The sequence below is a fragment of the Nelumbo lutea genome, chromosome 2 (genome assembly GCF_056320005.1).
Source record: "Nelumbo lutea isolate HS-2025 chromosome 2, American lotus-T2T, whole genome shotgun sequence".
Lineage (NCBI taxonomy): Eukaryota > Viridiplantae > Streptophyta > Magnoliopsida > Proteales > Nelumbonaceae > Nelumbo > Nelumbo lutea.
The window spans coordinates 70,354,605-70,381,033 of record NC_142685.1 but is presented as its reverse complement, the minus strand read 5'-3'; the positions used below and the strand labels follow the sequence as shown (position 1 = coordinate 70,381,033).

Below are 26,429 nucleotides of genomic sequence, written 5' to 3'. Positions count from 1 at the left end.
GTCTAGAGAGGGAGGAGTGGGATAGTAAGTTTGTGATACAAGCCAAGGAAAAGGTTAATGATTGGAGGAGGGTAGCTGACTTACTGGCAACCAGGTTGAAGTTGAAGAGTGTTTTCATAGTAACCCCCTTCGATAACTGTAAAGCCATCCTAGATCCATTAGAAAATGATTTGAAAATATTAGCTATCAATGTTCAGGCTGAGTTCGGATCATTCACGTCTTCAAATGGAATCCAACATCCAACTCCAAGGATTTTTTTGTTGAAGATGGTGTGGTGGTGCGTGTAATAGGCCTGCCATTCCATCTATGGAAACAAGAAATAGCAGAGTCTATAGCTGTGTTGTGTGGAGGAATCTTGAAAGGTGCTTTCTGGGGCGATCTCTATTCAGTAGCAATCCTGCTAAGTGGTGTGAAGCCAGAAGAAATTCCACGAAAGGTAGAGGTACGAACAGAGGGGAGCTTTGTCTCTGTGTGGTTAGCTTCTTCCATTGAAGCAGGGCTGTGGAAGGAGGCTCGTTTGGTAGGAGGGGAGGAGGAAGAAGAAGCACTACGTGGCCTTGTGAGATTGGGTAATTCAAATGGGAAGGGATGTTTCACTAAAAAGGGCCAACAAATTCTGGGAAGTCAAAAAGTTTTGGGGCAGTTGGAAGGTCAAACCTGGAGAAAGCAAGAAGAGGTTATGACAAAGGGCAGATCATTTGCGCAGGTGGTGTCAGGGGAAAAAGACAAAAAGCTTCTAGTGTTGAAATGGAGAAGGCTGAACCAGCAATTTCAAACAGGGAAGGTTGCTGGTTCGACCATTAAAACAGGGAGGCGTGACTCTTTAAGTGGTCACGTGGGACGAAAAGAAGGGCCCAATCGAGTGGATCCCAAGGCCCATTATAAGACAGATGGGCCGAGGGTCACGTTAAGTAAACACGTGACTGGGAGGAGGGATGAGTTAATAGACGAGATAAAGCGTCTATCTTCTTCAACCCCTAACCCTTCCTCTCGACCGAACAGATCAGGTGCAAAAAAGTCTGAAGACTCGCAGTCTCGAGGCTCTGTACAGTGGGTCCCTTCCAACCTGGCGAACCGTCTCTCACCAGATAGGCGCAACCCGAGATACCTGAAGCCCAGTGATGAGAACAGAACAGGGCTTGAAGATTGGTTGAGTGAACAAAACAGCAATGACGATTCTGATAGAGACGAAACGCTAAGTCTGGGAAGTTTGTCTTCGAAAAGCAACAAGGATCTTCTTGAAACAGAAAGTTTGTATACAGAGTTGTTTTTAGAGGAAGAGACTGAAGAGACAGGTGGCGGAAAGACTAGGATTAGTGAAGAAATTGGTTCTAAAGCTGTGAAAACTCCTCCTCCCTTCGTCGAGGGAGCTGACCCTGAGTCTAATGAATTACAGGATGTTGGTGGAGAGGGACAAGAATCGGCCGTGAGGATGGATGCGGGTACTCTAGTGTCGGAAACACAGAGAAAGGTATTCCAAGTGGGTAGGTCGTCAGGAAGTGATTCTTTCATCATGTCTACTTCACAACCTTGTCCAAAAAGGGGAACGACTTTAAAACCATTTGCCGACTGTCAGCAAGTCATTTCCAGTGATTCTAGTCCTACCCCCGTTCTTTTAGGTATGGGTGTCAATTCTGTTTTAAGTACCGACTTGTTTGCTATGCCTGTGACAGATATCGCAGCTTCCCATCCAGGAGTTTCTGATGCAAGAGAGAGGGTGATAGTGGAAGGAGGAGAGAGGGTGTTGGAAGGAAGCAGTAAGGGGGAGGCGGATAGAATTTGGGAGATGATCTGTACAATGATGGAGGAACAAAATAAAAAGGAAGGACTCGTAGAAAGATGCTGTAGCCAAAATAAGTGTGAGAAGGGTAAAATTCTTTCTCAAACATTGGCTGGAAAGGATGGAGAAATTGGGAAGGGGGGGGGGGAAGAGGAACAAATAAGAAAAAAAGATCTGAAGCGGAAAGGATAATCCTAGACATTGAGGGAGATTTAGAATTTAGTGGTAGAGGAGATAGGAGGAAGGGCCTAAAATGAGGAGATTATGGCCTTTTCATGGGTGTTTTTGCTATTTTGTCTCGAAGAAAATTATTAGCTAGAATGTAAGAGGGTTAGGGAGTGCAAGAAAGAGAAGGGTGATCAAAGACCTACTCCAAAGGGAAAAACCCGATATTGTGCTGTTACAAGAATCCAAAATGATGGAATTAGATGGGAGATGGGTGAGGAGTTTTTGGAGGTCTAGAGGTTTAGGTTGGAGCTCGTCTCCTTCTTGGGGAGCCTCGGGGGGGATCGTAACACTGTGGAGGGAGGATGTGGTGGAAGTAGTGGAAGAATTGATAGGCATATTCTCAGTTTCCATTAAGTGTAAGAATGTAGAGAATGGGTGTGTATGGGTCTTAACCAATGTTTATGGCCCTAATTCCTATAGAGAGAGGAATGAGATGTGGGAGGAATTGTATGCAATCAAGGGGCTATGGTATGGTCCTTGGTGCCTGGGCGGGGATTTTAATGTCATTAGATTCTCTGATGAAACCAGTAATCCCCAACAGGTAATTTCAACAAGCATGAGGAAATTTAATGGTTTTATTGAAGAATGTGAACTGAAGGAAATATCTCTGCTGCAAGCCAGTTACACTTGGTCCAACCTTCAGGCAACTCCTTTGTGTTCGAAGCTGGACAGATTCTTATTTAACCTTGTCTAGGAGAATAGTGTGCAAAACTTGGTTGCTAGAGCGTTACCCAGGGTCACCTCCGATCACTGTCCTATCCAAATAGGTACTGAGTCATTTTCTATAGGACCCAAACCTTTTAAATTCGAAAATGTGTGGCTCACCCATCCAGATTTTGTGAAAAAAGTGAAGGAATGGTGGGGTGAGGAGGAGAGGGGGGTAAGATGGAAGGGGATCAAGTTCCATAAGAAATTAAAAAGGCTGAGAGCCAAAATAAAAGAGTGGAATAGAGATCAGTTTGGTAGAATTGAGGAGCAAAAACTGTGCCTAATTTCTTGCATAGAGAACTTGGATGTAAAGGAATCTCAAAATGGGCTGACCGAGGAGGACAGAGTGTTAAGGAGACAATTGAAAAAGGATTTGGAAGAGGTGTTATTGAGGGAAGAAATCAGTTGGAGACAAAAATCTAGACACAAGTGGATTAAGGAAGGCGATGGGAACACTAGATTCTTCCATGATTTGGCAAATGGGAGATGAAGAAAGAATCTTGGGACCAAGCTAGAGATAGGAGATGAGGTAATTACCAACCAGGATGACATAGCCAGAAAATTTGTGGACCACTTCAAATTAATTTATAGAAGACCTTTGAGTGAGAGAGCAGTCATGGAAAGGGTGGATTGGCCAAGAATTGATGACGGAGTGGCAAGGTGGCTGGAAAGGGATTTTGAGGAAGAAGAGATTAAGAAAGCTGTCTTTCTAATGGATAGATCCAAGGTCCGGGTCCAGATGGCTTTACAATGGGTTTTTATCAAGACTGTTGGGAGGTGTTGAAAGAGGATCTAGCTGAAGTCTTTAAGGAATTTGCGGACAATCACACTATAAGCCCTGGAATTAATGCCACCGTTTTGGCCTTGATAGCTAAGAAGAATGATGCCAACCACCCAAAAGATTATAGGCCTATTAGTCTGGTGACAAGCATCTATAAAATTCTGCTAAAGTGCTCTCATTGAGGATCAAAACAGTCGTACCTACCATCATTAGTGAAACTCAGGGGGTTTTCATTCAAGGGCGACAAATAACAGATCAGATTCTAATTGCGAATGAGTGTGTGGAGGAAATGAAAAGGTCTAGTAGGAAAGGATTCATTTGTAAATTGGATGTTGAAAAGGCCTATGATTTGGTGGACTGGGAGTTTCTATTAGAAGTTATGCGAAATGGTGGATTTGGGGACAAGTGGTGTAGTTGGATCTTTGGGTGTATCAGTACTTGTCACTTGTCTATTCTGGTAAATGGTACGTTGAATGATTTTTTTTCCAGCTTGCAGGGGTGTCAGGCGAGGGATCCACTTTCACCCTTCCTTTTTACCTTAGTAGCTGATGTGATTAGTAGGATCATTACTAAGGCTGACAGCGAAGATGCCATTAGGGGTTGGAGAATAGGGAGACACCAAGTCCCCGTCACCCACCTTCAGTTTGCAGACGACCTAATGATTTTTTTTGTGAAGGAGGTCTTAGTGAAAAGGTAGCAAACCTAAAGGAGCTAATAAAAGGATTTGAAAGTGTCTCTAATTTGAGAATAAATCTGGAAAAGAGTTTCGTAGCAGGTATAAATTTGGAGGTGGGGGAGGTCGAGGCTGTTGCAGAGTGTTTTGAGTGTTCCACCTCTGCTTGGCCTATGTCATATTTAGGGCTTCCTTTAGGGGCAAATCCTAGGGAGAGTAGATTTTGGACTCCAGTGTTAGAAAAGTTTGAGAAGAGATTAGTCTCATGGAAGAGGAACTATATCTCTTTAGGAGGAATAATTACCCTAATAAGAGCTACCTTGGCTAACTTACCCACCTATTATTTGTCTGTCTTTAGGATACCCGTCAGGGAAGCTAGGAAGCTGGAGAAGTTGATGAGACACTTCTTATGGGAGCCGGGACAAGAGAGAAAGGATCATTTGGTTAATTGGGAAATTGTCTGCAGAAGTAAATTAGAGGGGGGTTTGGGAATTGGGAGGGTAACTAGAAAGAATCAAGCTCTATTAGGGAAATGGTTGTGGAGATGGCCTTTGGAAAGAGAGAGACTATGGCATGAGGTGGTGGGAAGCATTCATGGGAGGTTAGAGAATGGATGGGATGCTGGTGTATCGAGGCAAGCTAACCTAGCAGCACCTTGGAAGGCTATTCACAACACCCTTCCTCAATTCCTCAATTTGATCTGATATGAAGTTTGTTCTGGCAACTCTATCCTTTTTTGGGAGGATATTTGGGTAGGAGACTCGCCGTTAAAGGATTTGTTCCCTTCGCTTTTTTCTATTTCTTTGTACAAAAAAGAGGTGGTCTCAAAATTTGTCTCACCTTTGGGACACCCTTAGATCCTACTTGGGATTTTGGGTTTCGTAGAGGACTTAGGGATGCTGAAATTGAGTCTCTTTCTTTGTTGCTTGGGTGTCTCAATCCGGTTTGTTTGGATCCCTCCAAGCCAGATAAGAGGGTTTGGACTCCTAGACCCAATGGAACCTTCACTTGTGCTTCTTTCTTCAAGTCTATCTCTCAACTTCCTACTCACCATCCCTTTCTGTCAAAAGAAATTTGGTGTAAGCCAGTCCCCCCCAAAATTATGGCTTTTTTGTTGGGAAGTTTTCCATGGGAAAGTAAATACTTTAGACAACCTACAAAAGAGAAGACATTTTCTCTGTATTTCTTCTAATTGGTGTATCCTCTGTAGAGTTCACAGTGAGGATTTTTACCATTTATTAGTATCTTGTCCCTTTTTTGCAGACCTTTGGGCTTGGCTACTTTCGTTGTTTGGGGGTAGTTGGAGTCTACCAGCAGAAGTTCACATGCTCTTCAACCATTCTACCTTTTATTGGCCTACAAAAATAGGGAGAATTATGTGGAGATGTGCTCGTGCTGCCTTGACTTGGACTCTTTGGGAGGAAAGGAATCTTAGAATTTTTCAAGATAAGGAAAGGAACAGCCAAGATTTGAAAGATTGTGTGTTAAATAGGGCAATACATTGGCTGAAGACCTTGGAAATCTTTCATCAATTCTCCTTTAATGACATTTGGAGAAATTGGTCACCAGTAGCAAGGTGTTCATCTTTAAAGGCCAAATCAATTACAAGCTGGTCTCATCCACCCAAAGGCTCAATTAAGTTGAACTTTGACGGAAGCAGCATGGGTAATCCAGGATTATCCGGAGTGGGGGGTGCTTTGAGAAATGAGAGGGGAGAGATTTTGTTGCTCTACTCAGGTCCTTTGGGAATTGGGAATTCCATCAGGGCAGAACTTTTAGTTGCTGTACAAGGGGTCCAATTTGTAAACCAGCTGGGGGTACAACATCTAATAATCGAGGGGGATTCCAAAGTGGTGGTGGGTTGGTTAAAAAATTCTGAAGAGGCTGTGGCGATACAAGAATGAAATGAAGAAATTTAGTTGGTTGACAAGGAATATGTTGATCACTGTACAGTGGGTGGGGAGATCAGCAAATACTTTGTCAGATGTGTTAGCTAAGCAAGGGGTAAATAGGGAAGATCTATTTTGGGGTCAGTTGTGATTCTTGTTTTTCTTTCCTAGTTTACTTGTAAGTTTCAAGGAGGGGCTGCAGCTCGCGCCTCTCATTGGGATGATGTATGAACTCACTCAAATTTGCTTATGAATCAATAAACTTATTATTATTCATAAAAAAAAAGGTCAGTGCTATCTCCCGACCTTCCAAGTTACCAATTGATAGGAGGATATACAATTAAGAAGGCTCATCCAGAAGTTAACCAAGAATTGATGCTAAAGCATTAAAAAAAACAAAACCTAACCAAGATCTAAAGAAGCCACCACCAACATGGATAAACCCCAAAAGAGGCCTGGGCTGGCACCCACTCCTACCCAAGCTGAGAAAATATAATCCAAATAAAACAATGGGATTTAACCCAATAATTCTCTCCCCCCCCTGCTCCTTCTTCCCTTTCCCCAAGAGGCACTGGTATCTTTTCTTATATTCGCAGTCACCACATCATCATAAAACTCCACCAACTGCTTCACTTTCCAACAGCCAGGGAGGCAATCCATGCTGTTAAAAGACTTGCTCGAATCAGTACTGTAATCGGATACTTGTTCCTCCACCTTGCTTAAGTGCTGTAACTTCAACTGCTCCTCTTGATCTTTGTTTGGTTCTTGAGAGGTTGGGATGAAGTCCACCAGGGTGGCTTGTTTGCATGAAAAGTTGTGGTTATTGTGATCCATGTTATGGTTGAGGCCTTGGGATGGATTGTGATGGTTTGACCCTTGCCTGGTCTGATTTTTGAAAGGTCTGTTTCTTTTTTTCTTCTCTTATTTTTTATTTGAGTTCTTGTCCTATTTAAGATTTTGGGGCTTCTTGTTTGCGTTTCTAGTGCAGGAGCCAACGTGCTAAATCTGGACATTTTCTAAAACTTTATGCATTTGTTTATGGTAGGGTTATGGTTGTAATTTGTTGGTGTTTTAGTTCAGATATGTACTGGTTTCAGTCCTAGAATAACAGAGAAGAGCAGAGGATAAAGAGAGAAGAGAGAAAGAAGAGAAGAGAAGAGAAGTAGGAGAGAAAGACTGGTGCGAACTAGAGAGAATAATCCTGTCTCTAGTTGGCCAGATATTATTTATAGGTTTCTAATTAAAATCACAAAGAAAGTTATGCCCCTAATTAAGTATGGGGCACAACACTTAAACTAGAATGTAAAAGACATTACACCACACTCTTAACATAAAACAAAATAACCAAACTACCCCCACAGCCGATTCTAACACTCCCCCTCAAGCTGGTGAGTATATGTCATATAGTCCCAGCTTGTTGCACATGTAATTCACTCTTCCCTGACCCAACCCTTTGGTGAACAAGGCTGCCCATTGACTTCCTGTGTTTACATATGCAATACTTATCACTCCACTAAGCATCTTTTTCTCTCACAAAGTGACAATCAACTTTTATATGTTTTGTTCTCTCATGGAAAACTGGATTAGAATAAATGTGGACTGCAGCTTGGTTGTTACAATACAACTTCATATTAGGTATTATTAGTGTATCCCATCTCCTGTAAGAGATTCCTCAACCATACTAGTTCACATGTAGTGTGTGCCATGGAAGGTACAATACCCTATAATGAACCTCCTATTAGATATTGAACCAGCCCAATCAATATCTGTGTAGCCTTCTATCTTAAGACTTACACTACTCTTGTATAACAAGCCAAAACCTAGAACTCCCTTCATGTACCGTGCAATCCTTAGAGCTGCATCTAAACGTGGAACATGAGGATTCTACATAAACCGACTTACCACACTAATTGCAAGCGATATATCTAGCCAAGTAATGGTCAAATAATTCAACTTACCCATCAACCTCCCGTACCTTCCAGGATCTTCAAACTCCTCACTTGCATCACTACTCAATTTGACATTTGGTTCCATGGATGTTTTAGTTGGTTTGGCACCCAACATACTTCCTTTTCTCTGTCAGCAAAAAACTTTCATTAATAACAGAGAAATTAAGTTACAATAGATAAAGATTGCAGAGGAATAAACTACAATCTCCAGCAATTAGTTACAATTCTGCCCAGAACAATGAAGATCTATTTGCCCCCTGTTTTGCTAGGGTATCTGCCATCCCATTTGCATCCCGTTTGACCCAACCAAATTGAGAGTTGAGCTTCCTTGCAAGTGTGTCAATTTCTCTGAAGATAAATTTGAGCTTCCAAGGTACTGATGTGATGTTTTTGCCCCAAGAGATGACCAATAGCGAATCTCCTATTTCTAAGTCTGTTGTTCCTATCTGCTCAGCCATCTTTAGACCTTGAAGTAGGGCTAGAGACTCAACATGTATTGAGTCACCAAAACTTATTGGTCCTGAGTAGAGTGCCACCACCACACCCAGATGATTTCTAAACACACCCCCAATGCTTGCCCTTCCTGGGTTGCCAAGAGAACTCCCATCAAAGTTCAGTTTTAGTTTGTTCAGTGCTGGTGGCTTCCATTCCATGCTTACAAGTACCTTGGGTACATCTGTTTGTGCTACTTCAACCCAATTTCTTAGTATCTCATTTGTGGAGTAGTTTCTGAATATCTCCATGGTCTTCACCCAATGTGCAATTATGAGTTTTATGGCTTCAATAACTTCCTCCTTTGTTTTGCTTTTTCTTGAAAAGATTCTTGGGTTTCTTTTCTCCCATATAGTCCATACTGTAGCTGCTCTTATTGCATTCCATACGCACTTTCCTCTTTTCTTTTGTTGACACGGGAAAGAGGGGCTGAATAGACTTACCACATCCTGTGGGGGAGCCCATCTGCATCCAAAGAGAGAACAAACAACATTCCAAATACCAGAAGTAAAAGAGTAGGATAATAGTAAGTGGGTTAGGGTTTCACCACATCCCAAACAAAGGACACACACATGAGGAGAGAGGCAATTGTTTGGCCTCCTTTTTTGTAGCACATCACAAGTGTTCACCTTCCCTAGGAACACTTCCCAACAGAAAACTTGTACTTTTGGAGGGATCGGTTTAGACCAGATTTCTCTCATTGGGAGGTTCATCCCCATAGGATCAATATGAGTGAGCAAACCAAAGAAAGATGCACAGGAAAATAAACCATAAGAAGTTGGGGACCAAACTCTACAATCAGCTATAGATTGGTCCAAGTTACCCTCTCAAGTGGTGAAATCAACAACACTAGATACTCATAGTCATTTTCCCTTAACCCTCTTCTAAAACCAAAACTCCAAGAGATCCCCGACTCTGAAAGCACACCAAGCCTAGCAATAGGTTTGTTTTTATGGTTTGATAAAGAGTAGAGGTCTGGGAATTTGATCATAAGAGGCACATTCCCAACCCAAAGGTCTTCCCAGAATAAAACTTTGTTGCCACAACCAACATCAAACCTGATAAATTGAAGAAAGGTTTTATATACCTCAAAGATTGCCTTCCATGGAGAGGATGGAGCTGTATTGGGGGCTAATTTTGGTATACCTCAAAGGATCTTGGTAAATTAAAATATTTATTTAGTATTTAGCAAAGAAAAAACTATCGGTGGGAAGTAGAAAGGTGAGATACAGAAACATAATTGAAAATGGGATGAAGAGTGCAACTGCATTTACCCTTTCGCAAGGCAATGGGAAGGTCAAGGTTAGAGAGAGGGGGTGAGGCTAGGGCGGAAACAATTGTCGGATCTCTCGACGGTGAAGAAATTGGAGGAGTCAATACATGTTTGATGCGTACATACTTGCCTGATGGATGGTCATTCAACAGGAAGCTACACTAGAGGCGAAGACTTGGTCACAACTAGAACAAGAGGAATGGGGTCCTCACAATGATTTAAAAGGTGCGCTTGAGGCGTGGTACAAAGGCGACTCATAGACTTGCTCGGGCTTGCCTCGAGGGGCATGGTACAAAGGTGACTCCTAGAATCAATAATTCAATATGTTTGACATCACGTTAGCTACTCGAAGCAATGCAATTAAGGAAAAAAAGAGATTGTGGGTTTTACATGCTTGAAAATGCTTTATATCTTTGCTCTTATTTTTAAATTTTCATTTGAATATGCTTTACATGTTATGCTTATGTATTTTAATTTTAGATAATAGGTTTTTTAAAACATTTATTTTAAAATTTAAGTTTATATTTTTTATTAACATTATGTTCAATATTTTTTGATTTTTTTGCATTTTTTAATTTTTTTTGGCTTTTTCTTTGAATTTTTTGACTTTTTTTTTTAATTTTTAGCCTTTTTTTTTGTAATTTTGCGCCTTGCTTAAAACGACGCACGCCTCGCCTCGCCTTGTGCCTCAAGCGCAAATTGGCCCTTGCGCTTTTTTTGTGCCTTGCACTTTTAAAACACAGTGTCCTCAACAGGAACTAGAAGTGGAGGTAGAGGAGGAGAGATATCCAACCCAAGGATAAATAGAACATACTCAAAGAACGTAACATCGGGACAAACAAAAGAGTGCTAGGAATTGGGATTATAACACTTAAAAACCTTTTTAGGTCTTAGAATAGCCAAGAAAAACACACTTAGAAGATCGTGCATCTAATTTCTCCATTCCAAATCCAAGATTATGAACAAAACACACATCCAAAAACCCTAGGAGTGAGAGGGAAAGGAGATAAAGTGGGGAACAAAATAGAGAAGGGAGAATGACCTTCAAGGATAGACATAGGCATCCGATTAATAAGGAGGCAAGATGTAAGCACAACACTCCAAAAAACTCGTGTTTTAAAAGCGCAAAACTCAAAAAAGGCATAGGGGTCAATTTGCGTCTAAGGCACAAGGCGAGGCGCATGCCTTTTTAAGCAAGGCACAAAAATAAAAAAAGGGCTAAAAATTCAAAATATGCCAAAACAAATTAAAAAAAATGTAAAAAATAAAAAATATTAAACATAATATTAATAAAAATATAAACTTTAATTTTAAAATAAATGTTTTAAAAAAGCTATTATCTAATATTAAAATACATAAATATAATATGTAAAGCATATTCAATGAGAATTTAAAAATAAAATCAAATATATAAAACATTTTCAAGCATATAAAACCCGCACTCTCTTTTTTTCTCGATTGCATTGCTTTAAGTAGCTAATGTGATGTAAAACATATTACATTCCTGATTCTACGAGCCACCTTTGTACTACACCCCTCGAGGCAAGCCCAAATAAGTCCACATTAGGTCTTAAATTCTTAGTTCTCACACAAAAGGTAGTGATTTTATGGTTTTAATTGCTTTTTTAAGAAGAAATTTTATTTAAGACCTAACGTGGACTTGTTTGGGCTTGCCTCGAGGGGCGTGGCATGGGGGTCCGGGAGTGGAGCCCTAGCCTAGCCGCTAGACACAAAATAGCAAAAAAGCGTCAATGTTTCAAAAGGCGCACGTTTGGGCTAAGGCGCAAAGCGCACTAGGCGTGCACCTTTTGAAAGGGGTGCACCTAGGATCTGGGCGGGGCGCTTACCCTGAAATGTGCTTCTCTTGTACGCCTAGGCGTGCGTCACTGCCAAAAATATTTGGGTACATTCATATGGTGCAAAAGGGACCTAGTAGTCTCTAAGAGATGGCGGTTCTCTCTCTCAGCCACCCCATTTTTCTGAGGGGTGTTAATACATGAGGTTTGTTGGATAATGCCATGTTTTTCCAATTATTGCTGAAACGGTGTATAAAAAAAATTCCTTGAATAATCATCAACAAAAGTTACAAATACTTGTAACCATTGTATGACACTATTTTATTTGGACCCAAATGTTCGGATGGACCATAGAAAAAGGACTCAATATATGACTATCAACCCTAGGATTAAAGGGAACACGGTGGTGTTTCCCATACTGACACAACTAACATTTCAAAGTAGAAAGATGACCCAATGATAGAACAATTTAAGTGACTTAAGAGACGGATGACCAAGCATGCAGTGCCACTAGAGAGGAGAAAGGGACGACTGAAGAGTTGTTGAGGAACCACCACGATCAAGATAATACAGTCCACCAGCTTTATGCCCTCCACCAATCTTCATCCCCTTTTTGAAATCTTGACACATAAAGAAGGGTAAAAGGTGATAGAGCAATTAAGAGACTTGGTCAATTTACTATCAAACATAAGGTTGAAAGGGAATTTGGGAATATACAAAACTGAAAATAAGGATAATGAATCTATGTCAACATTACCAATACCACAGATAGAAGATGTGGAGCCATTAATGAGAGTAACAGTTTGTGATGTAGAAGACTAAGAAAGAGAAGAAAACACACCTGGAGTCCCTATCATATGATCAAAAACTTTAGAGTCAATAATCCAATGAGAGAACTTGGATGCTAGACAAGCCATACCTGAGTGGGCAAGGGTAGCTGTATTCTGCTGAGAGGTAGCCTGGACTAACTGCTGATACTCATCACCTGGAACACTCATCATTTCCTAATTCCACATATCCTTTCATTTTTTTCACATATATTGCAGACATGGAATATGTACATTTATATTAAAGGTTCTGAAAACTACCTTTGCCTCTTATTATGCAGAAATGGGACACCAAGGCAACCTTTGCTTGTACCTCTTGCTAGAGCATGCTTGGCATTTGATTCAGGTCAGGTTCCTCCAGCAGCACTTGAAGGCCTAGGAGAATACTCTCATTGCTGGATTCTTTATGTTTTCCATTTAAATACGGATTTGGAAAAGCTGTGGAACGAACCAGCTAAGTCAAAGTTCAAAGCAAAAGTATGCAGTTTACTATCTTTTTCTAATAGATTAGTTAGGGTTTAGGATGCCTGATATCTTTTTCTTATATTCTTAAGAATTCTACAAAAAGGTTGCTGAAAGTGTTTAACTTGGATAGGTGAGAGTACCAAGACTGAAAGGTGGCAGGATGGGGGTCTTCGCAACAAGATCTCCACATCGACCATGCCCAATTGGGCTTACAGTTGCAAAGGTAAGGATAAATTACATGCATGAACTAATACATCTTGGATGTGAACACAAATATATGGGCATATTTAAATTTCCGTAAGCTTTCATTAGAAGATCTGCTAGTACCCACCAAATGGACCATGTTTTGAGAAGAAAATGGTTAAAAGCCTTTGGCAGTCAACAGTCAGATTCTCTTATTGGAATCCTTTATATAGGAATTATAAACATCTCAAGATGACTTCTTCTGTATCCTCAAAACTGGTTGAACCGCCCAAATGGCAAGACTTCACATGAACAAACTGAATGGACTGCAGTTTTTAAATGGTTCATAGTTTACTGCATCCCCACGAATTTATATTTCTACAGGTAAAGATATTAGATCAATGGGTTGCTTAGCAAGAGGAGCTGGAGTACCCTTCAATTGGACAAGGAGGTCAGCCAATGGTTTTGGCTAATACTTTGGCAAAGCAGGGGACCCTTAGGGAGAACCTTTTTTGGGCTGTGTTATATACCTTGGCCAAAACTCATGCTGTGAGTGATTGACATTGTATGTTCCTTATGCTGCTTTAACGAAGGTTTAATAAAAGTAATTGTTTCCAATAAAAAAGGCATAAATAATTTCAAGAAGTGAACAAAACCTGCTTTGATCTCTCCTTGTATGCCAAAAGAGAAGCACTTTTTGGGCTATCACTTACAGAAACTAAGATATCGTCACTTTCTAAATGGTCATCTTTTTTTTTTTTGATAAGTAATAAGATAAGTTTCATTATAGAGAATTAGTTCAGTTACAAGCTTCCCATGGAGAGGCACGAACTGCGTCCTCTCCTAACAGCAGGAAGAAAGACAAAAAGAAAACAGATTCAATCTACAATTGAGCCCAATATAAGCTTTCCCTGTTTACCCCTTGCTTTGCAAGACCATCAGCCATAGAGTTTGCTGATCTCCCCACCCATTGTATTCTCACTGTCAAGCTCCTTGTCAGGCAGTTGGCTTTTTTAATTTCATTCTTAAAACACCACACTATAGAGTCCGGGTTTCCCAGCCTCATTCCTCAGTACCCCTCCCACCGCTGACGGACCTGGATTACCAAGACTACTTCCATCGAAGTTTAGCTTCAAAAAGCTTTCAGGAGGGGGATCCCAAGTCAAACTCACTTTAGTCTTTCTAGATGAACAATTAGCCACTGCTAACCAATTCCTCTAAATATCATTAAATGATAATTGATGGAATAGGTCCAGTGATTTTAGCCATAGGATCACCTTATTTAGAATGCAGTCCTTCATCTCTTCTAGGTTTCTCTCATTCTCTTAGAAAGTTCTGGTATTCCTTTCTTCCCACACGGACCAGATCAGTGCTGCTCTTGCACACCTCCACATAATTCTTCCTCTTCTGTGCCGCCAAGGGAAGAAAGCAGGATCAAAGATCAAACTTGCATCCACTGGCCTAACCAACCTGCACCCAAACAATGAGAAGAGCCACTCCCATAACTCTGCAGTAAATGAATAGGATATTAGTAGATGGTTACAGTCCTCACCATGTGACTTGCAAAGGATACACCAAGAAGGTGAGAGACAGAGATAAGGTCTTCTCTTTTGTAGAATGTCTAAGGTGTTGATTTTCCCATAATGCACTTCCCAGCAAAAAGACATAACCTAAGGGGGAACAGGCCTACACCAGATTTCCTTAAAAGGGAAAGGCTGAATGGGGGTAGATTGAGTAATGGATTTAAAAAAAGAAGCGCAAGAGAAGGATCCATTTGGCTTGGGTGTCCAGATCTGTTTATCGGGTTCAAAAGGGTCTAAACACACTGTATCAAGTAGGCTTAGCAGATTTGTTAGGGACACAATTTCCTCTTCCCTTAGACCTCTACGAAACCCAAAGTCCCAATTTGGTGTTAATGGATTATTCATAAAGGAACAAAACTTTGACAAAGACTCCTTTTTGTACCTTGAAACAGAGAACATAGAAGAGAAGAGGTCCTTCAATGGAGCCTCTCCAACCCAAGTATCCTCCCAAAAAAGGACAATACCATTTTTTTTTTTTATGAATAATAATAAGTTTATTGATTCAGAAGCAAATTTAGAGTGAGTTCATACATCATCCCAGCGAGAGGCACGAGCTGCAGCCCCTCCTTGAATCTTACAAGTAAACTAGGAAAGAAAAACAAGAATCACAACTGAGCCCAAAATAATTCTTCCCTATTTACCCCTTGCTTAGCTAACATATCTGACAAAGTATTTGCTGATCTCCCCACCCACTGTACAGTGACCAACATATTCCTTGTCAACCAACTAAATTTCTTCATTTCATTCTTGTATCGCCACATAGCCTCTTCAAAATTTTTCAACCAACCCACCACCACTTTGGAATCCCCTCTCGATTATTAGTTGTTGTACCCCCAGCTGGTTTGCAAATTGCACCCCTTGTACAGCAGCTAAAAGTTCTGCCCTAATGGAGTTTTCAAATCCCAAGGGACCTGAGTAAAGCAACAAAATCTCCCCCATCGCATTTCTCAAAGCACCCCCATTCCGGATAAACCTGGATTACCCATGTTGCTTCCATCAAAGTTCAACTTTAGTGAGCCTTCGGATGGAGGAGACCAACTTGTAATTGATTTGTCCTTTAGAGATGAACACCTCGCTACTGCTGACCATTTTCTCCAAAGGTCATTAAAGGAGAATTGATGAAAGATTTCCAAGGTCTTCAGCCAATGTATTGCCCTATTTAACACACAGTCTTTCAAATCATGGCTGTTTCTTTCCTTATCTTGAAAGATTATGAGATTCCTTTCCTCCCAAAGAGTCCAAGTCAAGGCAGCACGAGCACATCTCCACATAATTCTCCCTATTTTTGTAGGCCAATAAAAGGTAGAATGGTTGGAGAGCATGTGAACTTCTGCTGGTAGACTCCAACTACCCCCAAACAACGAAAGTAGCCAAGCCCAAAGGTCTGCAGAAAAGGGACAAGATTTAAATAGATGGTAACAATCCTCATCGTGAGCTCTACAGAGGATACACCAATTAGGAGAAATACAGAGGAAAGGTCTTCTCTTTTGTAGGTTATCTAAAGTGTTTACTTTCCCATGCCATCTTTTTTGGGGGAACTGGCCTACACCAAATTTCTTTTGACGGAAAGGGTTGGTTAGTAGAAAGTTGAGAGATGGACTTGAAGAAAGAAGCACAAGTGAAGGTTCCATTGGGTCTAAGAGTCCAAACCCTCTTATATGGCTTGAAGGGATCCAAACAAACCTGATTAAGACAACCGAGCAACGCAGAAAGAGAATCAATTTCGTCATCCCTAAGTCCTCTACGAAACCCAAAATCCCAAGTAGGATCTAAGGGTGTTCCCAAAGGTGAGACAAATTTTGAGACCATCTCTTTTTTGTACAGAGAAATAGAAAATAGCGAAGGGAACAAATCCTTTAACGGTGTGTCTCCTACCCAAATATCCTCTCAAAAATGGATAGAGTTGCCAAAACAAACTTCATACCTGATAAAATTGAGGAATTGAGGAAGGGTGTTGTGAATAGCCTTCCAAGGTGCTGCTAGGTTAGCTTGCCTCGATACACCAGCATCCCATCCATTCTCTGACCTCCCATGAATGCTTCCCACCACCTCATGCCACAATCTCTCTCTTTCCAAAGGCCACCGCCACAACCATTTCTCTAACAGAGTTTGATTTTTTCTAGTTACCCTCCCAAGTCCCAAACCCCCCTATTCTTTACTTCTGCACACAATTTCCCAATTAACCAAGTGATCATTTTTTTCTTGTCCTGGCTCCCATAAGAAATCTTTCATCAACTTCTCCAGTTTCCTAGCTTCCCTAACGGGTATCCTAAAAACAGACAAATAATAGGTAGGTAAGTTAGCCAAGGTAGCTCTTTCATAGGGTAATTCTCCCTCCTAAAGAGATATAATTCCTCTTCCATTAGGCTAATCTCTTCTCAAACTTTTTTATCACTGGGGTCCAAAATCTACTCTCCCTAGGATTTGCCCCTAAAGGAAGCCCTAAATATGACATAGGCCAACCAAAGGTGGAACACTCAAGACACTCCGCAATAGCCTCGACCTCCCCTACCTCCAAATTTATACCTGCTATGCAGCTCTTTTCCAGATTTATTCTCAAATTAGAGATACTTTCAAAACCTTTTATTAGCTCCTTTAGGTTTGCTACCTTTTTGCTAAAACCTCCTTCACAAAAGATCATTAGATCATCTGTAAATTGAAGGTGGGTGATGGGTACTTGGTCTCTCCCTATTCTCCAACCCCTACTGGCATCTTCACCGTCAGCCTTAGTAATGATCCTACAAATCACATCAGCTACTAAGGTAAAAAGGAAGGGTGAGAGTGGATCCCCTTGCCTGACACCCCTGCAAGCTGGAAAAAAGTCCCTCACCATACCATTTACTAGAATAGAGTAGTGACAAGTACTGATACACCCAAAGATCCAATTACACCACTTGTCCCCAAACCCACAGTTTTGCATAACCTCTAATAGAAACTCCCAGTCCACCAAATCATAGGCCTTTTCAAGATCCAATTTACAAATGAATCCTCTCTTACTAGACCTTTTCATTTCCTCCACACACTCATTCACAATTAAGATCTGGTCTGTTATTTGTCGCCCTTGAATGAAAGCCCCCTGGGTTTCACTAATGATAGAAGGGAGGACTATTTTGATCCTAAATGAGAGCACTTTAGCCAGAATTTTATACATGCTTGTCCCCAGACTAATAGGCCTAAAATCTTTTGGGTGGTTGGCATCAATCTTCTTAGGTATCAGGGCCAAAAAGGTGGCATTAATTCCAGGGCTTATAGTGTGATTGTCTGCAATTTCCTTAAAGACTTCAACTAATCCTCTTTCACCACCTCCCAACAGTCTTCATAAAAGCCCATTGTAAAGCCATCTGGACCCGGAGCCTTGGATCTATCCATTAGAAAGACAACTTTCTTAATCTCTTCTTCCTCAAAATCCCTTTCCAGCCACTTTGCCACTCCGTCATCAATTCTTAGCCAATCCACCATTTCCATGACTGCTCTCTCACTCAAAGGTCTTCTATAAATCGATTTGAAGTGGTCCACAAATTTTCTGGCTATGTCATCCTGATTGGTAATTACCTCCTCTTCTATCTCTAGCTTGGTCACAAGATTTTTTCTTCGTCTCCCATTTGCCAAATCATGGAAGAATCTAGTGTTCCCATCGCCTTCCTTAATCCACTTGTGTCTAGATTTTTGTCTCCAACTGATTTCTTCCCTCAATAACACCTCTTCCAAATCCTTTTTCAATTGTCTCCTTAACACTCTGTCCTCCTTGGTCAGCCCATTTTGAGATTCCTTTACATCCAAGTTCTCTATGCGAGAAATTAAGCACAGTTTTTGCTCCTCAATTCTACCAAACTGATCTCTATTCCACTCTTTTATTTTGGCTCTCAGCCTTTTTAATTTCTTATGGAACTTGATCCCCTTCCATCTTACCCCCCTCCTCCTCACCCCACCATTCCTTCACTTTTTTCACAAAATCTGGATGGGTGAGCCACATATTTTCGAATCTAAAAGGTTTGGGTCCTATAGAAAATGACTCAGTACCTATTTGGATAGGACAGTGATCGGATGTGACCCTGGGTAACGCTCTAGCAACCAAGTTTTGCAAACTATTCTCCTAGACAAGGTTAAATAAGAATCTGTCCAGCTTCGAACACAAAGGGGTTGCCTGAAGGTTGGACCAAGTGTAACTGGCTTGCAGCAGAGGTATTTCCTTCAGTTCACATTCTTCAATAAAACCATTAAATTCCCTCATGCTTGTTGAAATTACCTGTTGGGGATTACTGGTTTCATCAAATAATCTAATGACATTAAAATCCCCGCCCAGGCACCAAAGACCATACCATAGCCCCTTGATTGCATATAGTTCCTCCCACATCTCATTCCTCTCTCTATAGGAATTAGGGCCATAAACATTGGTTAAGACCCATACACACCCATTCTCTACATTCTTACACTTAATGGAAACTGAGAATCTGCCTATCAATTCTTCCACTACTTCCACCACATCCTCCCTCCACAGTGTTACGATCCCCCCCGAGGCTCCCCAAGAAGGAGACAAGCTCCAACCTAAACCACTAGATCTCCAAAAACTCCTCACCCATCTCCCATCTAATTCCATCATTTTGGATTCTTTTAACAACACAATATCGGGTTTTTCCCTTCGTAGTAGGTCTTTGATCACCCTTCTCTTTCTTGCACTCCCTAACCCTCTTACATTCTAGCTAATAATTTTCATCGAGACAAAATAGCAAAAAACCCATGAAAAGGCCATAGTCTCCTCATTTAAGCCATTCCTCCTATCCCTTCTACCACTGAATTCTAAATCCTCCTCAATGTCTGAAATTAGCCTTTCCACTTCAGATATTTTTTTCTTATTTGTTCCTTCCCCCCCTTCCTAATACAACAATTATCCTTTTTCTTTTCTCCATCCTTTCCAGCCAATGTCTGAGGAAGAATTTTACCCTGCTTACACTTATTTTGGCTACAACATCTTTCTTAGAGTCCTTCCTTTTTTTTTTCCTCCATCATTGTACAAATCAGCTCCAAAATTCTGTCTGCCTCCCCCTTACTACTTCCTTCCAACGCCCTCTCTTCTTCTTCCACTATCACCCTCTCTCTTGCATCAGAACCTCCTGGATGGGAAGCCTGGATATCTGTTACAGACATAGAAAACAAGTCATTACCTATAAAAGAATTGACACCCATACCTGGTATGACGGGGGTAGGACTAGAATCACTGGAACTGAAGTGCTGACAGGCGGCAAATGGTTTTAAGGCCTTTCCCCTTTTTGGACAAGGTAGTGAAGTAGACATAGTGAAAGAATCACTTCCTAACGACCTACCCACTTGGAAAACCTCTCTGTGTTTCCGACACTAGAATACTCACATCCACCCTAACGGCCGATTCTGGTCCCTCTCCCCCAACATCCTGTAATTCATTAGACTCAGGGTCAGCTCCCTCGACGAAAGGAGGAGTTTTCATAGATTTAGAATCATTTTCTTCACCATTTCTAGTCTTCCCGCCACCTACCTCTTCAGTCTCTTCCTCTAAAAACAACAGCTCTGTATGCAAACTTTCTATTTCAAGTAACTCATTGTTGCTTTTCGGAGACAGACTTCCCAAACTTAACGCTTCGTCTCTATCAGAATCGTCACTGCTGTTTTGTTCACACAACCAATCTTCAGACCTTGTTCTGTTCAAATCACTAGGCTTCAGGTATCTCGGGTTGCGCCTATCTGGTGAAAGATGGTTCGCCAGGTTGGATGGAACCCACTGTAGAGAGCCTCGAGACTGAGAGTCTTGAGATTTTGCGCCTGATCTGTTCGATCGAAAGGAGGGATTCGGGGTAGAAGAAGATAGACGCTTAGTCTCGTCTACCAGCTCATCCCTCCTCCTAGTCACGTGCTTACTTAAAGTGTCCCTCGGCCCATCTGTCTTTTAATGGGCCTTGGGCTCAAGACTATAGGAACCCGACTTTAAAACCTTTACTTGAGTTGCCTTCTCCAGCCCACCACAAAAGGGATCCACTCGATTGGGCCCATTTTCTAAGTCTTTTCGTCCCACGTGACCTCTTAAAAAGTCACGCCCCCCTGTTTTAATGGTCGAGCCAGCAACCTTCCCTGTCTGAGGTTGCTGGTTCAGCCCTCTCCCTTTCGCCACTGGTAAGTTTTTGTCTGTTTCCCCTGACACCACCTGCGCAAAGGATCTACCATTTGTCATATCCTTATCTTGCTTTCTCTAGGTTTGACCTTCCAACTGCCCCAAAGCTTTTTGGCTTCCTAGAACTTGTTGGCCCTTTTTAGTGAAACATTCCTTCCCATTTGAATTAACCAATCTCACAGGTCCACGTAATGCTTCTTCTTCCTCCTCCTCCCCTCCTACCATACGAGCCTCCTTCCACAACCCTGCTTCAATGGAGGAAGCTAACCACACAGAGACAAAGCTCCCCTCTGTTCATACCTCTATCTTTCGTAGAATGTCTTCTAGCTTCACACCACTTAGCAGGATTGCTACTGAGTAAAGATCACCCTAGAAAGCTCCTTTCAAGATTCCTCCACACAATACAGCTATAGACTCTGCTATTTCTTGTTTCCATAGATGAAATGGCAAGCCTATTACATGCACCACCACACCATCTTTGACAAAAAAATCCTTGGAGTTGGATGTTGGATTCCATTTAAAGACTGTGAATGATCCGAAATCAGCCTGAACATTGATAGTTGATATTTCCAAATAATTAACCTTTTACTTGGCTTGTATCATAAACTTACTATCCCACTCCTCTCTCTCTAGACCTCCCACCATTCTGCATTGGCCTTTTGTTTTTGCCATGACCACTGGCCCTTGTTCTACCCTGCTATTGCTGAGATATGCCTTCTCCTCCCTTATGGAGGCTTTTTTTATCATTTGCTACTCTTTGTACTAAGAACTCTTTGAGCAACCAGTCAACTTCCCCCCAACCTTGGTTCTGTTTTCCTGCTGGTAGACACACCACTTGCCTTCATCCCTTACCAAAAAATTCAGCCAAAGCTATGAAGAAACCTTTTCTATTCCTCTTACATTCAACAACATATCTTCTCCCTTCTAATGTACTAAAATCCTACCAGTTTATCTTCTTACCTTTTGAACAGGCTCCAGCTATGAACTCTCTTAGCCACTCGATCACTTCTAATCCTTCCAGCAATATTTTACCCTTTTTCGCTTCCCTTACCTTCAGGCTTACCTTCCCCTTAATTCTCATCTCTTCGAACATGAGATTTTTTGCTTCTATCTTCAAGGATCTCATCCACTGACCTGCCTGCACGAACTCCATGGATTTCAAAGACTTTGCTTTTAGCCAAGTTGTCCAGCAGAAATCTTCTGTTGGCTGAAGATTAGTGGTAGTAAGAAAGCCAGAGTTGTTTGGAGTTGCATCCCTTTTGTGGTAATGTTGGGGTATTTGGAAGGAGAGGAACAATTGGTTGCAAGGTTTGGAAGATGGAGAGAGTAGTGGTGGATATTGGCAAGTTGATTATTGACTGAGTGCTTCCAGATTTCACACAACTTGCTAGATTAGGACAGAGTTACCATTACAAACATCATACTTGACAAAATTGAGAAACTGAGGAAGGATGCCATGAATAGCTTTCCATGGTGTTGCCAAGGTTGTCCGCTGTGATAATCTAGCATCCCACCCATTTTCTGAGCGACCATGAATACTACCCACCACCTCATGCCAAGGCCTCTCTCTCTCTCCACTGGCCACCTCCACAACCACTTCCCTAGTAGTGCTTTATTTATTTTTAATCAAATTTTCTAACCCCAGTCCCCCCTCTTTATTCTGGCATACCACCTTCCATTTTATCAAGTGATCCTTCTTACTTTCCCCTGGCTCCCAAAGGAAATCTCTCATCACCTTCTCTAGCTTCTTAGCTTCCCTAGGTGGTATCCTAAACATAAATAGGAAATAAGTTGGTAGGTTAGCTAATGTGGCTCTTATCAACGTGATTCTACCCCCCCCCCCCCCCCCCCCAAAAAAAAAAAAAAAGATATATAGTTTTTCCTCCATGAAGTCAACTTCTTTTGAAACCTCTCCACCACTGGACACCCAAAGTTACTTTACCTAGGGTTTGCCCCTAACGAAAGCCCCAAGTAGGTCATAGGCCAAGATGAGATAGAACACCCTAAGCTTCTTGCTATAGCCTCCACCTGACTATCCCGGCTACACAACTCTTCCCAAAGTTGACACTAAAATTTGACACCCTCTCAAAGTTCCTAACCAGATCCTTAAGATTTCTCACTTTCTCAATATCGTTCCCTTCACAAAAAATTAAAATATCATCTGCAAATTGGAGATGGGTGATCGGAGTACCATCCCTACCTTTCCTCCACCCTTTAATCACTTCTTCTTATCAGCCTTTGAGATCATTCTACTAAGCACCTCTGCTATTAGAGTGAAGAGGAAAGGTGATAGAGGGTCCCCTTGCCTGATACCTCTACAAGCTGGGAAGAAGTCCTTCACCACTCCATTAATCAGGACAGAGTAATTCCATGAACTCACACATCCAAAAATCCAACTGCACCACTTATTCCCAAAGCCACAATTTCTCATTACTTGTACCATGAAGTGCTAGCCCACCAAGTCATAGGCCTTTTCTAGATCCAACTTACAAACAAAGCCTTTTCTTTTCGATCTTCTCATATCCTCCACACACTCACTAGCAATTAGGATCTGATCTACTATTTGTCTCCCTTATACAAATGCCCCTTGGGCTTGGATTATTAGGGATGGGAGAACTACTTTCAACCTCAAAGACAACACCTTAGCCAAGATTTTGTAAGTGCTAGTTACCAAACTAATTGGCCTGTAATCCTTAGGTTGGATAGCATCTGGTTTCTTAGGGACTAAGGCCAAAAAAGTGGCATTGACTCCCGGGCTTACTATATGATTCTCGGCAAATTCCCTAACAGCATCACATAAATCCTCTTTCAAAATGTCCCAACAATCTTGGTAGAAAGCCATAGTAAAACCATCCGGACCTGGCGCCTTAGATCTATCCATCATGAACACTGCCCTTTTATCTCCTCTTCTTCAATGTTCCTTTCTAAATGGTCATCTTCCTATAATTTAGCCCTCTCTTATATATATTACCTATTATTATTTTTTTTTTGGATCAATAACACAATTCATTAATTCATTAATTCATTAATTATCACAATAACTATAGAGAGGAAGACAAATTTCTCATCTTTCAGCTACATCAAGAGCCCCAAAAGAGGAAACAAGAGAGGAAGAGAGAACAGAAAAAGAAGAAAAGTAAATCACTTCTTTGCCCAGAACCTGACATCCCTGTCCACCCCTTGTTTAGCTAGCCCATCAACAAAAGAATTAGCTGACCTATTTACCCAAGTGATTTTAACTTCCATTTCTTGAACCAGCCATCTGAATTTTCTCTTCAAATTACTATAACTCCATAAGCTGTTGTCTTCTTTGTTCAGCCACCCAATTACCACCTCCGAGTCCCCTTCAATTATAAGTTTTCTAATTTTCATCTCCCTAGCTTTCTGGACACCTTCCAAAACTGCGTGGGTCTTATCTCTGAGAGAGTCACCCACACCAATTGGCCCTGAAAACATGACAAAAACAACCCCATTCTCATCCCTGAAGACACCCCCAATCCTTGATTGTCCGGGGTTCCTTGTGCTACTTCCATCAAAGTTTAGTGTTATAATTCAGGTCTGCCTTAGAGTTCGGCCTGACTGAGTTCAGTTATGTAGAAGAAGGAAAAGTGATAAAGAAAGAGAGAAAGAGAGAATTCTGGTTCGAACTGAAAGAGTCAACCTATCTTCTCCCAGTCGGCCAGTAAGTATTTATATTATTATTAAAACATGACTGAAAAGACCTATGTGCCCTCACTTAAGTTAAGAGCACATGTTTCAACACAACATTACAGATCAGCAACATCAATCAAGGTATAAAGACAGAAATACCCCTACGCTAACACTCCCCCTCAAGCTGGTGAGTATATATCATATACTCTCAGCTTGTTACATATGTAGTCCACTCTTCCCCGACTCAAGCCTTTTGTAAATAAGTCAGCCCACTGATTCCCTATATTAGCATGTGTAGTGTCTAGCTCTCCATTCAGCACCTTCTCCCTCACAAAGTGACAGTCAACCTCAATGTGCTTGGTTCTTTCATGAAACACTGGATTAGAGGAGATATGAACTGCAGCCTGATTTTCACAATAGAGCTTCATTGGAGTGTTAATGTTGTACCCTACTTCCTGTAGAAGGTTCCTTAGCCACACTAATTCACAAGCGGTGTGCGCCATAGCCCTATATTTTGCTTCTGCACTGCTTCTTGCCACAATCGTCTGCTTCTTACTTTTCCATGTCACCAGGTTACCTCCCAGAAACGTGCAATAGCCTGTAGTAGACCGCCTATCAGACATAGAACCGGCCCAATCAGCATCAGAATACCCTTCTATTTCAAGTTTTCCCCCACTCTTGTATATCATACCGCGACCTGGGGCCCCTTTTAGATACTTCACAATTCTCAGAACCGCATTCCAATGAGGAATCAGAGGTTTTTGCATGAACTGGCTTACCACACTAACTGCAAATGAGATGTCTGGTTTGGTAATGGTTAGGTAGTTTAGTTTGCCCTCAAGTCGTCGGTATCTACCAGGGTCTTCAAACACTTCACCCATATCACTGCTTAGCTTGGTATTTGTGTCCATGGGTGTTTCAGTTGGTTTGGCACCCAACAAGCCTGTTTCTTCCAGCAAATCAAGCACATACTTCCTCTAGCACAGGTTAATCCCATACTTGGATCTCGCTACCTCTATCCCCAAGAAGTATTTCAGTTTACCCAGATCCTTTGTTTGAAAGTGATCCTGCAGATAAGTCTTCAGCCTGTTAATACCAATATCATCTACATACACCACCAACAGTATTTTTCCTCCCGGAGAGTCATGACTAAATACAGAATGGTCAACTTTGCACTGTTTCATGCCAAACTTCTTTACCACCTCACTGAACCTACCAAACCATGCTCGAGGAGACTGTTTAAGCTCAGCCCATATAAAATTTTTGAAAAATGGTAAACAATTCACTTATTTCTTTCATTAAATAGAGCCACATCATCCTTGAAAAATCATCCACAAAAATGAGAAAATATTTATATCCATTATATGACATTACTTTATAAGGACCCCAAACATCTGAATGAACTAAAGAAAAAGGACTCGACACACGGTTATCAACCCTAGAACTAAAGGGAACACGATGGTGTTTCCCAAACTGACACGACTCACAATCCAAAACAGAAAGCTGACTCAAGGACGGAACCAAGGACTTCAAGACTTTGAGTGACGGATGACCAAATCGGCAGTGCCACTGGAGAGGAGAAAGAGATGACTGGAGAGCTGTTGAAGTTCTACCACCACCACCGTCAAGATAATACAGTCCACCTGCTTCATGCCCTCCACCAATCTTCATCCCCGTCTTGAGATCCTGAAAGACACACATAGAAGGATAGAAGGTAATGGAGCAGTTAAGTGATTTGGTCAGCTTACTAACAGATATAAGGTTAAAAGGCAATTTAGGAACATACAGAATTGATGAGAGAGATACAGGATCTAGGTCAACATTACCAACACCACAAATTGAGGATGTGGAACCATTAGCAAGGGTGACAGATTGTGATGTTGAGCAATGAGATAAGGAGGCAAACACACCTCGAGTTTCAGTCATGTGATCGGAGGCTCTAGAGTCAATGATCCAGGGATTGGGTGTAGATGCCGGACAAGCCATACCTGAGTGAGCAAAAGTCGCCGTGT

General features: G+C 41.4%; 1 protein-coding gene across 2 annotated transcripts in view; it reads left to right on the top strand.

Moving 5' to 3' along the window:
- The window catches only part of LOC148871436 (tRNA-thr(GGU) m(6)t(6)A37 methyltransferase), a 91,923-nt gene that overhangs the window by 29,143 nt on the left and 36,351 nt on the right, over positions 1 to 26,429 (top strand). For both annotated transcript variants that reach the window (XM_088970654.1, XM_088970655.1), the window contains exons 4-5: positions 12,678 to 12,873; positions 12,992 to 13,084. In XM_088970654.1, the coding sequence (XP_088826780.1) occupies positions 12,678 to 12,873; positions 12,992 to 13,084 (289 nt within the window). The remainder of the gene's footprint in view (positions 1 to 12,677; positions 12,874 to 12,991; positions 13,085 to 26,429) is intronic.